We start from the raw sequence: 16,960 nt of genomic DNA on the forward strand, positions 1-16,960 counted from the left end.
CAAGAAGCACTGCAGAATGATTCACAGAACTGGTAGTTTACAAGAAAGTAGATGAAATTAAGTTAGTCTGTATTTTAGGGAAGCCTCAAAACCCAAATATTGCTGTCAATTGTTAATAGAGGAAATGGGTTGTTCTACACACTAAAGTTGAATAGCAGGAGAAATTCTTAGAATAACTTGTCTTTTAAAGGCATAAAGGAATTTAACCCAGACTTGAAATTATGTGTTTGAAATTGGGTTACACTGGTGTCGGAAGAGCTGTAAGCAGGCTTCTGCACCCTACACTGAGGTTTGACTCTGTGATGTTTTCCAGGCAAGAGAGAACTTACTCTTCTTTACCCCCAAGGCTTCCAGATGCAAAGCAGCTCTGAAATGAAAGATGGGCAGGTGCATTAGTGTGCAGTGCATTTGTGTGGGAGTTTGACCTGTGCTAATAAGCCTGTGAAGAGGGATAAAGTTTTACTGAAACATTAAACTTTGTGACCTTCAGCAGGAGATGTCCATGTCTTTTTCAGGAAAGTGCTCTAAGAGAACAGATTTAAATCTAAGAATAACCTTGGTTTGACTATGCTTGTCTTGTTCCCAAAAAATACGTACAGCTTTGAAATATGTCAGTTAAGTTCACTTTCTTTTAGACCAAACACACACACACACACATATATGCTTATATTCTTCACTCTCCTCTCTATATCCCTCTCCAGCTATAGTGGTCAGGTTTTAAAACTCACAAGAATAAAAATATTTGAATCGGATTTTCTACTTGGATGATCCTGTAACCAAACCATTCTGAAATAATCATTCTTGGAACATGTAAGTTCCCATTACAGTAATTAAGACTATGTGTTAGTCTAGCTGTGATTTCCATAACAGCAGCATGGTTCTGAAGTTTTTTTGTATGCCCTTTGGCATCCTGGCCAAAGCATTTCTCTGTGAACTGTACTAAACTTGACTTTTAAAATTCAATGTAGTGGGAGTTTGAAGAAAATGCAGTGCCTTCATGACACAGTTGAATTCTTTAGATATCATTAGTGGCACAAGTGGAATTTTCTACTTCAGTTTTAGGGGTTATGGTTGCTTTTCAGGAGCTCTTTTGCCATAACTCTTTAGTGTGGAAAAAGTATGGGAATTAAGGGTTAGACATTCTATATGAAGACTAGACTAATCATAATTTACTTATGGCTCAGGGTTCTCAGGGAATGACATTCTGCACACAAGTATAGTGTGTTTGTTTAGATTTTGGCAATCAAACCAAGCTCTGAGTAGGTTTTTCTCTACTTTTAAGATGAAATTCCTCACAGGATATCCTTAAAACATCAAGCTGCTGGCATCAGAAGATCTCTCAAATTTCCAAAGGATAACTTGGGTTTTGGTGCTTCACAGAGGTAGCACATAATAGTGCTAACCTGAGAAGGAAATAAAGCTTGTGACTGACAGCTGATAGGTCTTTTATATTTTCTTCTCATCAGTTTAGAAACCTGACCTCTGTAGGTGTAGACCAGCATGGAGAGGAGGGTGAAGAACAAAGTATTGTTTATGAATTGAAAGAAAAATCCACCTTTTCTGTCATCATTATTTTGCAAAAGAATTCTCTTTCCACAGTCAGAGTTCCTGTATTTTGGTCTAAGAAACTGAAGCTCATAAACATGTAATATGGAGCAAGTATCTGGCTGCTGGCTACTGCTACCCAAACCAAAGGGAGAGTGTGTTATTGCATTAAGGCTCTTAAAGGGCCTTACTGTGGACAACAGAGAAGCTTCTGCCTTTGGCCCAGTGAATGGGAAGGCATGGGTATGTGAGAAGTCTTTGGTCTGCTTTCTGAATCTGCTTCTGAAAACAATACATTACAAACTGTTTTCAGTTGTAGTGCTGAGCATCATCTGAGAGGTGCTGACCAACTCCCACTGTCACTGACATTAAAGGAACTAAAGGGGCATTCACCATCTCCAAAACATCAAGCCCTTTGAGTGTTTGGATCAGATTCAGCAAGCTCATAAAGGAGCACCATTACAGTCAGTAGGACTCTGATATGAATTAGATAAAGAGGAATTTATCCTCTGTGGCTCACTTTCTTTGTCTGCAACAATGGATAATGTCTGTATCTCCTTGGTCCCAGATGTCTAAGAGTGCTCTGAGATCCTTATCCTAAATGTATAAAGTGCAACTCCAGGAGTAACCATTAGATTATCTCCTATGACCTTTCTTGTATCACAGACAATTACATTACCTGTGTAATGAAGCTCAATAGCTTGCACTGGGATAAAATGTAATTCACATTGGCTAAAGCTGATCATCCAGAAATGCATCAAGTCTTGAAGATGTTAAGGGTTAGAGAAACCATTATCTCCTCTGGTCGCTTGGCTCCAGTGGTTAATCACTGTCACTGCTAAATTTGTCTTCATCTTCCAACTGTTAGTTTTCTCTGTGCCTTTTTTTGATAAAGACCTCTTTGGCACCAAGCTTTTTCTAAGGGTGAAGTACTTTCATACTGTGATCCAATCACCCCACCACCATCTCTCATGAGACAAATCATGCTCCCTCACTACATGGCTTTCCCCTGCCCTTCTATTTCTCAAGATACTCCACTCAAAGAAAAACCAAATGGTTGCAATGTTTACTGCACCCTGTACAGCTGTCCAACATTGTTTTTACAATATGGACAGCCAACGGGCAGGTAGTGTTCCAGTCTGTCTCACCAGTCTGTGTTCAACAGTAAGATAATCTCCCCATCTGATGCTTCTCTCTTTATGCAGTTCAAGACTGATGCTTGTGTTGCTCTGGGAGTTCATGCTGAATTAGTGGTCTGTTTCTAGCTTTTCACTCCTCCTGGGTTACAACTTCGGAGGAAATGGGATGTCCCCTTTGGGCTCTTGTATAGTTTGGGATTTTTTTGTTTAAAGTCCAAGCATATTCCTACTGGGACATTTGCACATGCAGTTGTTTTGGTTTTGTTCAAGATATAAAATATTATAATGTATTTCATATCACCATCGTATATCAGTGTGCAAACACTTCAGTTTGCATTTTCCACATACAGATGTTTGTAGAATGATAATGGAAACAATAAAAGTGCTACTCTCTTTACTAGCACAATGTATTCTCCATATCTGGGGTTGGAAATTGGAGAGAAAACTTCCCTTTTTCCCTCTAGAACAAGAAATAAGCTTAGCAAATCACAGTGTCTCTCAAGAATGCAACTCAACTATATGTTAGAATACTGTCTGATAGCGTATAGAATATATACAATCTGCAGATCACACTGATAAATTGAATCAATATTTCTAATCTGAATAAATGTTCCCTGCAAATCTGGCTGTACAATGCTCTTTTAATGCACTCCAAATCTGAAGAGAGAAAGGTACAGGATTTCTCAGTGCTGTAAATAAAATGCAGTGGTTGAAAACCAAAGTGAAGCTCTGAAAGACAGTAGGCTGGAAAATCAACAAGGGCTAGAAATGGAAAGTAAGATTAAAGGTGACACTTAGCCACAAGACTATTCTTAGCAGCTTCAGAATAGTATGCAGTTAAATAAACACACACACACTAGCAAAGCTTACTTTGTAAAGTGCCTTGCTCTCACTTTTAACAGCAGATGATTGCTGTTTACTGCAGGGTAGTAAACCACAGGAAGCTGGCCTTTTTTAGTGCTCTTGCCCTGGAAAAAAAAAGTGTCTGAAGGCAACTCAATATAGACTCTTTCAACTCTCTTCCTTCCCTTCCCAATCCCAGCTCCCCACCCCCCTATCCCAGCTGTGGCTTTTCTTCCTTGGCTGTCTATCTGAGCATCTACAATTCAGACAACTGAAGGTCATTCCCAGCTATGGAGGTTTTTTTTGTTGGTGATGCTGAGTCTTTGTGTTTTGTACAAGAGCCAGGGAAAGCAATGATGCAAAGCTGACCTTGGCTGCCAGAAGTACAAGAACTTTGATTTGCCCTCATCCCCTGCCCTCATCCCCTGGATAGAAGAAAATGAATGATGAAGCAATTTACAACTTCAGAAATTTTAGGATATCACGAACACATTTAGCCAGTTTCTGACTGTGTAAGTGGTAGTTGCTTAATAAGATGAGTTATGGTATTTCAGTGCTGAGGAGCAGAATTACCATTAGGTTTTGACGCTTGCCATAACTAAGTTTTAAGTGAAGGAAAGCATAAATTTTGCATGTGGACATCCAGTGCATATGGAAACATGGACAATTAGGTGCTGAAATCTGTAGCACAGGCCACGATCCCTTTTGTTTTAAAGAATGACTTTGGAATTAATTTGAAAGTGAAGGAAGTAAGAGATGTGACTAAATAAGAGCTGCTTTGCCATTCAAACATGTACTTCACATTTGGCTGGGGAAACATGATCATTGACTTTATATTCAAGATGGCTTAAGCTACCCTGGTCCTCTTTGCATGTCCTGGTGATTTTTTGCTATGATTTTCTGCTTTGTATTACTGGCAGGATGGTGGTGTAGGTCAGTAGCTGCAATAAGTTGTTAAATTGTGGTTCATGTTAATAACGATTTTGTTCTTTTTCAGAAAGCTGTAAATCAGCTTAGATTGTGGGGGTTTTTAATCTCTGCAGCTAGATTCCAACTCTAGAACTGTAACATTTAACTGGGAGCTAACAAATGAACTATTATTTCAGGGGTTATTTTTTGATATCATTGGAGTGCTGTGTGTTTCTTGTCTGGCCAAAACCATCTGTTCCTAAAAAATCTTATTTCAAGATAAATGTTTGGAGTCCTAAACTGGAATATTGTTTTGAGGCATTGGAGTTTTTAATTTGAAAGAAGACTAAGTTAAAGAAAAAGAAATAAGTTGCAATAAGAACAAACTCAATATCCTTCTCAGCATTGAGCAAACTGCTTTAGTCAACATGCTGGTAACCCTGATCTCCCTAACTTGGTCACAGTTTTTAACTCCTGGACTTGAGAAAAGCCTGCTAGACTGAACTTCTCAGTGTATTTGTATAAATACAGACCCCCGCAGTGAGGGGTGAGAGCAGGTGCTTGGAAAGAGAGAGTAGGGAACTAAACAGCAGGTCTGTGGTTATCTCATGAGGCTGAACATTAATTGATCTGTGGTGGCCTTTCTCTTCCTATCCGCTAGAAGACCTTGTAGGTTTTGCTTTCATTCTAGTATCCAAAGAGAAAGTATCTAAAGCCATTAAAATTTTTCAAGGTGGGAAGAGTCTTTCCAGCTGGATATAGTTAAGAGCTGAAATTTTTCAAGAGGGGCTGCAGCTCTTCAGAATGCTGTGCTGCAGAACTCTTCGTGCACTGACCCACATGATCAGAAATGCTCAGTGCAGGAGGGGGGCTGCTGCAGTCTGCTGCTATGGCAAAGCTACTCACAGTACCTGAAATTACTAATTTAAAGATAGCTTGAAGTGTCTACATTGATTTCGTTCACAGTAGTGACTTTCTTTCCATGGATACAGCAAATGGTAGGTAGCCTAATTGATTACCCATATTTTTGATTAACAAACAGTGCTTCTTGTCTTATTGTGATTTTCTTCTTTAAGAAGTTAATTATTCAAGGACATACAAAATCCATATGTATTTATGAGTTAAATAAAAAGTGAAATTCTAGACCTTGCATTGGATTTTATACTAGCTAATGCAGAAATCAAATGAATGTAACCACTTCTCCAAGCTTGAGCCTATAAATCTCTCTGGAAGTTCATGATTAAGGCTGTGGAAACTCCATAGCCTGAAGAGCACTCCTGGATCACATCCTCTACATCAGTGACCGTGGATTCAACCACCCTATCAAAGCTTTAATTGCTTGATCACTGGACTGTACATCATCAGAACCAAGAATTTTCTTCATAAATGAATTCTTGGTAAATTGACAGCATCTACCCTACCTCATTCTTTGCAATAATGCAAGGACTGTTACAGCTTCTTCTGTTGCATAATGAAATGCCTTGATGGGAAAATATCAGGTCTAGTTTTAACAGGATTTGATGCAAGTGTATTCCTAGAGTTTATTTTATTTTACCAAATCTCATCCTTTGCATCTCTCCTGAGCTTTAGCTGGGCTTCAGCCATTGAATTTTATTACCTTTGAAATTTCATGGCTGTGCAGCTCACTGGCAAGGAACAAAAGTTATTGTGATGGCTTTAATAGGAGTGTATTTTTTTCATCCTTTGTTTAATGGAGGTTTCAGTTACAGTTTCGTTTAAAATGCCATTCTTAAAATATGAACAGGTCCAATTATTCTACTAAGAACTGTGGACATTGAAGGTATGTGTTGATGATTTGCATTATATTGTATTTAACAAGGTGAGGATTTGAAAGCAAAACTATTGGGAATTGTATCCAGCAATATTTTTAGAGAAAATCTTATCTATAAATAAGAGAGAAGGATCTCATTACATCTCTCAAGGATCCAAGCAAATGAGTTTGACTTGGGTTTGGTTGCATTTTTTGAGGGGTTTTGTGGTTTTATTATTATTTTTTAAGGAGAAAAAGGATTGAAGGGAGAGTACAAGTCTCATTTTCTCCTCACCAGAGTATTCTTTGACTACTAAACAGTTTGAGGGCAGCAGTATGGACCTGGGAATCTTCTGTTGCACATCGCTCCCCTTTTTGTGTATCACATGCTACTTACCTCACTACACAGGGCCAATCTGCACTGTGCCTTTGCTCATTTGAAACCAAAAGCACTGGGGAGTATGCCACAGAGAAGGCAATTTTGAATTTTTTAAGACATTTTAGCTCTGGCTGAGCATACAGCAGGAGGGACCTGGGATGGTTCCAGCAAAGCCACTCTCTCCTGCAGTCCCTGTAACAATAAGCTAATGCTGTGCAGGACCTGTTTGGGTCTTACAAAACAAGGTGAGGTCCAACAGGGTTTACTGGCTCTGTTTCTGTGCTCCGCTTAAGTACTACTCTGCTTCTCTTGGCCATGGAAATGTTTATGCTGTGCTGCACCTAAGCAGATAGATCTTGTTGAAGCTAAACTGCCTCTGTATTTAGTTGTAGTATGGGTATCTGCAGCTGCATCATGGCTGATTTACAACTTGGATAAAATGGCTTGAGGCAGCTGAGAGTGGTCTGCTGAGATTCAGATGCACTTTTCATGCTATTTCACTTCCATAAGAAAATGTGGGGAATGCAAGCAATAGAGAGAGATGATGGCTTAGAAAACCTAGTTTGGCTTTCAGGCACCAAGGAGACTGATACCTACAGTGTGAGGGAGCTATGTAGTGTAATAGGTGGACACTTGGCCATCTTTGCAATTTACAAGACTGAGGCTGTTTGTGTTTGACAGCACAGGGTAATTCTATGCTGCTTTTTTCAACAGCAGCAGATCTGGCAAATGTGAATGCCACTGGTCTCATTCCTGGGATTCTGTCATCTCTGTTAGACCCCAATTTCATAACATACCAACACCAGAGGCTGAGCCACTTGAAAGAATCTCTGACTCCCTGCCCTATTGACTGGTTCCCTCCTACCTTCATCCCATGATTCCCTATCCCCTCATTTTGCTGAGGGTTGCTCTTTGAGAGGATGAGTAACACACAGTATCTGTTACCTGCCTTTAAATCTGTCCTCTTAAAAATAAATAAATAAATAGTTATTCTCTTTTAGGGATTAAAAGTAGTGCATGTCTTTGTTACTGCTTAAGAAAATATACATGGAACCTCATCCTTAATTAAATGCTATGATTAAAGTAAATACTGGGACAAACAGTTTCGACATTTTATGATGTGTTGAAAATAATTTAATTTGTTTTTTTCAGCATTGCTTGAGAAACCCATCAGCAAAAGGCGAGACAGTGAAGCTGTGCAGAAGGCCAAGATCCTTTATGCATCCTGCATGAATGAGAGTAAGTGGCCTGATTTCACAGGGACACATATGTATTACCTGTGTTTATAAAGCAGGCTTTTCCACTTTCTGCTGAGGACAGTAAAGCTTTGTGCAGAGGCACAGATTTCACTGATTCAACAGAATGCAGAGGATTTTCTACATATTTCTGAAGGTGTCTATCAAGACCGAGGTACACCAAGGCACAAGAAGTCAGTTTTATAGAGACCTCTGCTTGTCAGAAAACTGTGAAGGAATGTTTACCTCTGCAAAAGGATGCCAAACCATGCCCTGGAGTTGTGGAGGTAGTGCCTAGTAAATCAGAGGAATCCTCTGATGAAATCTCATACTGACACTTTCAAGACCCTATTGCTTAGTATCTTCTACCTTTATTTAAATCCATTTAATCAAAACACTTCCACAGGGCTGGGTACAGACAGCCCTGAACTCTTTAGCTTAAAATAAACTAATGAGTCAAGCAAGTTTGAAGGACCCCTATAGCCTCATATGTGGAATGATTTTCCTGGGCTTGAAATGTTGCTGTAAGGTGATGCACACTAGGCTGGGACACATCACTACCTTTATGCAGCTGCATGGGTGAAAGATGTGTTGGGAGTGCCCTTTGCCTTTCTGACTCTTTCAGACTTTATTTCCTGTACAGTTTTCTTACAGCACAGCCTGAGACTGACTGTCAGCAATTGAGACAGCCTGCCCTGCAGCCTCAGTGCCAAGATGCTGACCTCTTTAGCTTTGATTATGTACAATAGCTCCCTCTCAGAAACAGTGAAGTTTCTATTCTAGTTCTTAAGTGAGGATTTTTTTTTTCTAATTGACTTAATTCTATCCCTTGCCCTTTTTGAAAGGCACTGATTTGTCTGTCTTTTCCTTGATGCAGATAAACTGGGTTGGACTCCCATTCTTCTGTGATTACAGGAATAGCAGAGCCTTTGGGTTTCAGCTTTTGTGCTTTGTCTTGCCTAGAAATTGATCAACACCGATAAATCTTTGTGTTTGTGTGGTTGCTACTGGATTTGCATTGTCTGGAATGTAATTGTTGTCACACTTCGACATTTCAGATAAAATTGAAAAAGCTGATGTGAAACCCCTGTTAAGTATACTGAGACACTCACCTTTCCGCTGGCCTGTGCTGGAATCCAACATTGGACCTGAAGGGCTGTGGTCAGAAAGGAAGTTTAGCTTAGTCCAAGCCTTGGCAACTCTTCGCGGTCAACACAGTAACTCTGTCTTCATCCGTTTATATGTGGCTGCTGATGACAAAATCTCCAATCGTTATATCCTGAAGGTACTGGATAACATATCTAATGGATTACTTTACATGGTATCTTGTGGTCTCATTTTTTAAAAAAACATGTTTGCATACCAAATGTTTACCCTTGATTGTTGTTGGTGTTATCTCCTGAGTTACAGATGGACGTAGGAGGTGATTTGTGGGAATGTAGAAACAACTAGGAACCACATGCTATTGAAAAATATTTCTGTAAAGGATATTTTCTCCTTTCAAATGGCAAACAAGGTAAAACGTTCTCATTGGACCAATGTCCAAGGTGTAGGTACATGAAAATGAGAAAGGTGCACATCTAGTCCTGGTAGTGTTCTTGGGTGCTGCTTATGACTGCTGCCTATGACTCATTAGTTGCATGAAGAATGTTTTGTGTTTGTGAAGATGAAGAATGATGCATCAATAGCATATATCTTGAGCTATTTTTCTTGTGATGGAAACATATAGCTTTGTGCCTATACTACACATAACAACACCAGTGTATCCCAAGCACTACTAAACCTGAAATACAGAATTGATCCTTTTACTGAAATGTTATAGCTTTTGGACCAAAGGGTTACCAGTTTGTTAACAGGGCATAGCATTACACAACAGTTTAGATTACTGAGAAAAAGACCCAAGAAAATGTTGCCTCGCTGTAGTCTGACAAAACTCCAGGGAGAATTTTATTACTGTGAGATGTCACTGTGGCAAGAGTGATTGCCTGGGCCGGATGCATTGCTGTTTAAGAAGTAGAGATGAGTAGCCAGAGTAGACCAGCCCTACACTGCTACAAGAAAATCATTTATGAAAGCAAGAGAGAAAGGACAAAGAAGAAAGTTATGATGCCATTCATCACAGCAAAATAGGATCTATGATCCTTACATTGCTAGCATCTTGGCTAGTTGTAGGAGTGTAGTCAGGAATACGCTATATTTTAGGATCAAAGAGCAGTTAACTGTGGTGATACTAGAGTGGATGTCGATTCTGAGACAGTTTTTGAAATGCCTTTTGACTGAGGCATTAACCTGGTATGAATTTGAAGGGTAACTTTTCCCCATCTCTAGGACGTTTTCCCGAATAGTCAGGTCAACAGCAGATCAACAGTTCTCTGTATTAAAGATGTCACACTGCTAAGACATTGTTCAGATCCTGTTAGGACCGCTTTGCCTGGAGTTTTTTTTAAAAGAACTGAAACAGTAGAATCAGGAGAGTTGTTTAGTTATCTCCTGTCATGATATTTCAGGTCAAGTCACCTGTCAACAGAACGCTGGACAGTTATATCCTTCTTGTTGGTCTCTTGGAAACGAAGTATACCTGGCAGTATCTTCACTCAGTATGCTCAGTGGCACCTAAAAATTAGACATCTAAATAACTGAAACACTACATGGTATAAATGAGCTATTATTCCATAGGGTTATCCTGTTGTTGTAAATTTTATTAAGTCTTGATCTGCAGAATGCATCCGACAGTATTCTACTTTGTCCATGTTTTAACAAATTCCTAGGGGAGGAGATTAATACCACAGACTATTTCAAATGTGCCTGTGAAAATGGCTCTATTGCAAAATTCTTTTTGTTCAGCATTGCAAAATCATGAGTGGATCAGAAAAAAAAGTAGAAATTCCAAATAAAACTTTGTTCAGGTTTCAACACAGTCTTCTTTTTTTCTTGAGAGCTGGAGAAGTTGGTGAACTTCTTTGTTTATATGTCATATTTGTGCTTTCTTGGTTTCAATGTGTTGTCAAATGTAACTCTTAAGCCAGGAAAATTTGGATAAGCATTTTATGGAACAATCACATAATTGAAATAAATCAAATCATCTGAAGTTGACTATTGCCAGGACACACACATGCAGAGCATAAGAGTATATAATTTTTGCTTCTATATGAAAAAAGAAGGTGATATTATTTTTCAAAGGCTTGGGGTTGCAGTGAGTATCACAGCTACTCTCCTTGTTTATTTATTTCTGGTATGCCTTAAAGGTTCAGAACATCAACAAGTAGAGAAAAAATTACATTTATTAATTCATTTTTAGATTCTAAGTTGTATTTATTTAGGTAATTTTTATAAATGTAGAAAATGTGAAACATAAATGATGTAGGATTTAGATTAAAAAAAGACTATGTGAAATTATATTAATAAATACAGTCTCTCTTCACTAGACTTATCTTGTAAAAGCAAATACAGCTTCAAAATAACAATTTTAGAACATCAAAACTGTTCTTTCTGCTCCAGTTAGTATCTTATTCAGAGTTTGGATGTTGGTTAAACTTTTTCAGCTTCAGCTTCCATACCCTAACTTGACCTCATTGCATTGAAATATTTTGGGGAATCTCAGTTTCCAGTAGTGATTTTAAGATATATGCTGTGCTGTGAGTTTTGCCTGGTTAGGAGCTTGAAATAGTAAGAAAATTCTCCCATGTAGTCATTTCACTCAAAAGGCTAAGTGCAGATTTCAATGAACTTTCAGGTCTGGTTTAATTACCTTGAGAACCCTATTCCAATATATGGGTGACTGTAGACCAACAAATTTGATCCATGTTTAGGTCAAAAATATAAGTACAAGTTGAAGATCCACCTGGAATTACCAGACATTTTTAGCTAATGTGCTGAAGGCATAAAAATTTCCTGTGCATACGTGCAGTAATTTCAGTGGCTAATATCCAGCTGCTTTAGTACATCTGTTCAATAAACCCAAATACAGCACAGTGCTGGTCTAGGGTGAAGATCAAAAGTGTAACCTAATTTCGATCAAAAAGGCTAGCAATGCTTTCCAGATACACAACAGCAAATATGATCCAGTACCTAATGAGCATTTGGTCCATGTACGAGACTAGCGTTTGTCTCAAGCTGACTGTTGTACCCCTGAAATATATATAGGAAGAATGGTCATCATCATCAACTGTAGGCCCAGCACTAATGCATTACCTGCTTGCTAACAGAGTCATAAACCCATACATTGTGTAGGTGATTCTTTGCTGTACTAGGTGGCTCAGATATTGCAGGGGGCATCTGAGGTTCCCCACATCACAGTGATGTGATTTAGGTATTGTCTGTCAGCATAGTATAACTTTTTCTGTTGTTTTGAAATCCTGTGAAACTTAGGCTGGTGCAATGTATTAAGTATTAGATATTTGCTCACATCTACCATAACTGCCAGAAGAACAAACCTTGCAGGGTTTCTTACTGGGCTACCTTTGAATTCTGATGAATTTACACACTGAATGCTGTTTCTTGTCATTTTTAATAGTTCGACCAAGCAAGCCTCTCTCTTGCGTCTCGAGAGGATTACCTAGAGAACACCACAGAAGCTAAATCTGTAAGTATTAACTGGAAATGAGAATGACTATTTCCACCACTCCATTTTTTTCCATTGTTGCTTTTGTTTTCTTGAACTCCAAACTCAGAATGGAATGCAGCTTGTTTGGATTAAATTTTTTTCAGGGAATTTTCTATCAGAAAATACAACCACTACAAACACTTTTGCAAAATTTCTCAAATGAAGATTTTTGTAAGACTTGGGGTCCCCATGCTTTTGTTCTCCCTTGGAAGGGGCCCCCAGAGCTCATCTTGTTCAACCCTTCTGCTCATGCAGTGTTGACGTCTGGAGTACAATACAGTAACTGGCCTCCAAGTCTGTGCTGCTGATCACAATCCTCTGGACCTGACTCATATAATTTTCTATCCACTTCACTGTGCACTTCTCTAACCTGTACTTTTTCAACTTGATAAACAACCAAAACTGCTCTCCTGTCTATCACCAAGAAATTAATGTAATTGTAGAAGGTAATCAGGCAGGATAAGTATAATTTTCATACACATAGTCTCATCCCACTTTAAGGGCTGTAAGTGCTGTCAGTCTAATCCAGAAGTGTCATTTGCATTCCGAGATTTATACTCCATGAACCACAGTGGGTATCTCTCTGTTATGCACAGTATGTTTATAGTGTTATTTCTCCTTTTTTCCTTGATGACAGCAGGCATTCAAGGTAAGGAAAGCACAATTTTGGTTGGTAGGTCATGCAAATACAAAGTATTATACACTTTGCAATAGCCTGGCATTTCTGGTCTACTGCTACAGTTGTGCTCACAATAAATCCAGGGGTAATTTTACTCTTTTTGTTTCTTTACAGTATCGAGATGCCTTTTTGCAGTTCATGGTTGATACAGCAGTGCTTCTGGGAGCAAATGCTTCACGAGCCGAGTCTGATATGAAGTCAGTTCTAAGACTGGAAGTTAAAATAGCTGAGGTTGGTAACCTAACGCAGGATTGAAGCTAGCTTTTACCTAACAAAAGTGCAATATTTCTTCAAAATGAAAAGCCATTATATCAGCAACTTTAACAATAGTTTTTCAACCTGGCCTTGAATACTGCCAGGGATGGAGCATTTACCACTTCTTCGGCCAGTGCCACCGTATGTTAACCAGACTCACTAGGGGTAAGCCTAGGGTTGGCATTCCAGTGTTAGAGGGACTGTGCTAAAAAGGTTGCTTGATCTGCAATTTCAGTGGAGGTAAAGGATGGAGATCCATGCAGCAGCAAAGGGTTATTGGTCTAATGGAAACCACAGAAACACCTGAGAATGGTCATGTAGGAATTCGGGCTTCTCCCCCTCAGATGTGGTGGCATCAATGGCTCAACTGAAGTGCATCTACACCAATGCATTGGAAGCCATTGTGCATCTGGAAGCTTATAATCAATGGGCTGATGCCAAGTGTATGAAGTTTTAGATTGTATATTAGGAAAAATCTCTTCACCAAAAGGGTTTTCAAGCACTGGAACAGGCTGTCCAGGGAAATGGTTGAGTCACCATCCCTGGAGGTATCTAAAAGGTGTGCAGATGAGGTGCTTAGGGACATGATCTAGTGGTGGGTTTGGCTGTGCTAAGTTTACAGTTGGACTCGATGATCTTAAAGGTCTTTTCCAACCTAAATAATTCAGTGAGTCTATGATTCTACAATTTTGAGCTTGGGCAGAATTTGAGTCCCTGATGTGCAGTTATGTTGAGAATACTTTACCACATATTCAAGAAGCAGACCAGGCTGATTCTCTGAACAGTCTAAAAGCAGTGCAACACTGAGGTGTGACATTGCTGCTGGGTAGCCAGAGGGCAGTGGTTACAGTCACAGTGCAGTTAGCTCCTGAATTACTTTCATGGGGCACCTTGGGAGAAGGGCCAAGAAACTCCATGAATTTTAATTTAAGAGACCAGCTGAATTTAGTAAAGCTAAGGAGAGTTAAATCTGGTACTTGGTTCTGACTGATTTACTTGGTGACATTATTTACCCCTTGTGGATTTTAATTTATGCATTAGGACTATTGCAGGCTGAAGGAGCATTTCTGCTTCCCCATATCCCTGTTTCAGTATGGCTGCTGCAGGAATCTTGTTCCTCAGAGCTTCAAATCCACTATCATTTCCACTTTTTCTAAAGCTAGAGAAAAGAGTTAACCTCAGTGTTGGGAAAACAGCAAAAGTTAAGGCTACAAGCTTGACACTGATTTGCAGAACTGTCAGCTGGGTTATTTCTTCATATCACCATAAAAATAAGCTATCCCCTGTGAAATGCTGGGTATCCTGTTGAAAGAGAAACCTGTTGCATAGGACAGGTGATGCAGCAGAATACTTTTCCCCTAGTTCTGCTGTTGCAGTCTGCAGGAGGAAAGGCAGTGATGCTTCTTAATGTTGTATACAGAATTTAGGGTCATTAACAGTAGTAGTAAATCAGTGTTTTCATCTCTGCCAAAAGATGCAATTTTGCCAAACTCTTAAATAAAGCCCAATATTCAGCTTCAGATACCCAGTGTAGATGGACTAGTGAGCATATACTTCATAGTGACCCAGTAGACTTGAAAAACAGAAACTGGTTTTTGTGTTTATTGGTGATGTGATAAGAACATGCATTGCTGCTTCTGTTAGCTCTAATGCTTTACTTAGGAAATGCCTTACAAAGCTTTAATCCACAAAGTATATAGGTGCAGTTGCCATATACAATGACAAGGATCATGTGATGCATAGTCATGCAACTGTAATGTTCTCAGGTTCTGTAATGCATAGTTATTCAACAAGCCACACTTGACTTGCTCATGGTTACCTAATTTCTCTTCAGTATGAATATTCCTTCTAAAATATATCTTGATTATTAGGCATGAGTCCAACGACAAGGGTTTTGGGTAATCCCTAACAAGCAGAATGATTTATATAAACATTTACCATGATTTCAAAGGAGATAGTTCAGTTTGTTACTTAGGCTTTTACTGTATTCTGTGTTCCTCTGCATTCATTTTAAGTGAATGTATGTAATGGAGAATTTATGTGCCCAGGAAGAGACAGGAAGGATAAAGGAATGATACTTTGGATATAGGAAGAAGTGTCATGCTTCAAGAGAGTTTATTATGTACAAGGAAGATTTCAATTAGGTTTGGATTTCTGGAGGAAGGGGAAAAGATTCCAGAGGAAGGGAACAGACAGATTCAAGAAGAATTTAGAGATTTTTCAGGTAAATAAAATTAGCAAAAAGGGAGAAGAAAGTTATATTTTATTCTGAGTGACTAGAGCAATAGTAAGACCACAGACACTTACTGGAGAATTCTGGTTGGAGAACCGCCAGCTGTCTGGTTAGTATGGCGTCAATCTCTTTCCTCTTTAAACTGCATAGTGTACAGCCTGTAATATAGGATTTACCTTAGAGCAGGGCTGGAACTGCCATCAGGAATTCTTGTTTCTCTTGAACACTGAGAAAATTTTGAGCTCTGTCTTGTGCTTGGTTTGTTTTTCTCTTAGGAACCATACTGCCATCTTGGAATCTGAATGTCCCTTGTCAATTACAAAAGGACTTGTTTTGTGTTTAGGTTTTCTTTTTGCTGCGTCCTTGGGCTTTGACACTACAGAAAATCCTAAGGTCTGGTTCCTCTGGTCACCCAGATAAGAGGCCTAGTTGGAGAATGCTTTTTAGATCATGTGTGGCCTATATACCCAGGTTTTCTGGTAATGAGGATGTTGGAGTAAAATGAGGAAAAACTTGTGTGTACCTGGCTCTTCCCTCAGATGGAGACAGGCCGTAGCAAGAAAGTGTTCAAATCCAAGAAACAAGATGCAATTCCATCATACCTATCTCAGCTTTGACCTTTTAAACCGTATAGTTTGGAGCTGGCTTCTACCTGACATGATGGGATGAATAAATATTAGTGGTCTCAGTATACTTTTATCTCTTATGAATCAGCATGCATTTCCTTAGTACAATCAGAGCTAAAACTGGTCTAATAGTTGAAAGAAGACATGCAGCTCATTATATTCTCCAGTAATGAGTTAAATTGACAATGAACTGTGTTCCATTTCTCCTAGTTAAATGTCATCCTTACAAAGGGAAATTCATGCTTTGCTTGGAAAGCTGGTGGTGAGATATTTCTGCACTAGGATTTATGATGGACAGTAATAATGTAAGAGCAGGTACTTGCAAGATAATCCTTATTTTGATGATTTTGTTTTAGTTTTGATTTTTTTTTCCCCCCAGATCATGATTCCATATGAAAATCGAACAAGTGAGGTGATGTACAATAAAATGAACATATCGGAGCTTAGTGCCATGATTCCACAGGTTTGTTGTGAATAATTGCAAAATTATTCTTTTAATGTCTACCCTATGTAATTTAGATTGCCTTTAGTGGTCAGAGCAGCATGTTAAAGGAATATCATCAGGAATGTGTGTACTCAGTTATGGCAGATGTTATTTTAAATACAGTTACAAGTTTACTGAGGTTTGAAAACACGTGTAAAGACAAAATGAGATAGTTTCTAAAGTTTTAATATGATCTGAGACCATTACTCTCAGTGGTGCACCTTAGTTAATAAATCATCTGTCTTCTCTTTGTCATTGC

General features: G+C 38.9%; 1 protein-coding gene across 2 annotated transcripts in view; it reads left to right on the forward strand.

Annotated features, from left to right (window-relative positions):
* The window catches only part of PHEX (phosphate regulating endopeptidase X-linked), a 93,180-nt gene that overhangs the window by 14,382 nt on the left and 61,838 nt on the right, over positions 1–16,960 (forward strand). For both annotated transcript variants that reach the window (XM_005151482.3, XM_031051074.2), the window contains 5 exons: positions 7,739–7,825; positions 8,880–9,106; positions 12,335–12,403; positions 13,218–13,334; positions 16,597–16,680. In XM_005151482.3, coding sequence (XP_005151539.1) covers positions 7,739–7,825; positions 8,880–9,106; positions 12,335–12,403; positions 13,218–13,334; positions 16,597–16,680 — 584 coding nt within the window. The remainder of the gene's footprint in view (positions 1–7,738; positions 7,826–8,879; positions 9,107–12,334; positions 12,404–13,217; positions 13,335–16,596; positions 16,681–16,960) is intronic.

The sequence above is a fragment of the Melopsittacus undulatus genome, chromosome 2 (assembly GCF_012275295.1).
Source record: "Melopsittacus undulatus isolate bMelUnd1 chromosome 2, bMelUnd1.mat.Z, whole genome shotgun sequence".
In the NCBI taxonomy this organism is placed as follows: Eukaryota; Metazoa; Chordata; class Aves; order Psittaciformes; family Psittaculidae; genus Melopsittacus; species Melopsittacus undulatus.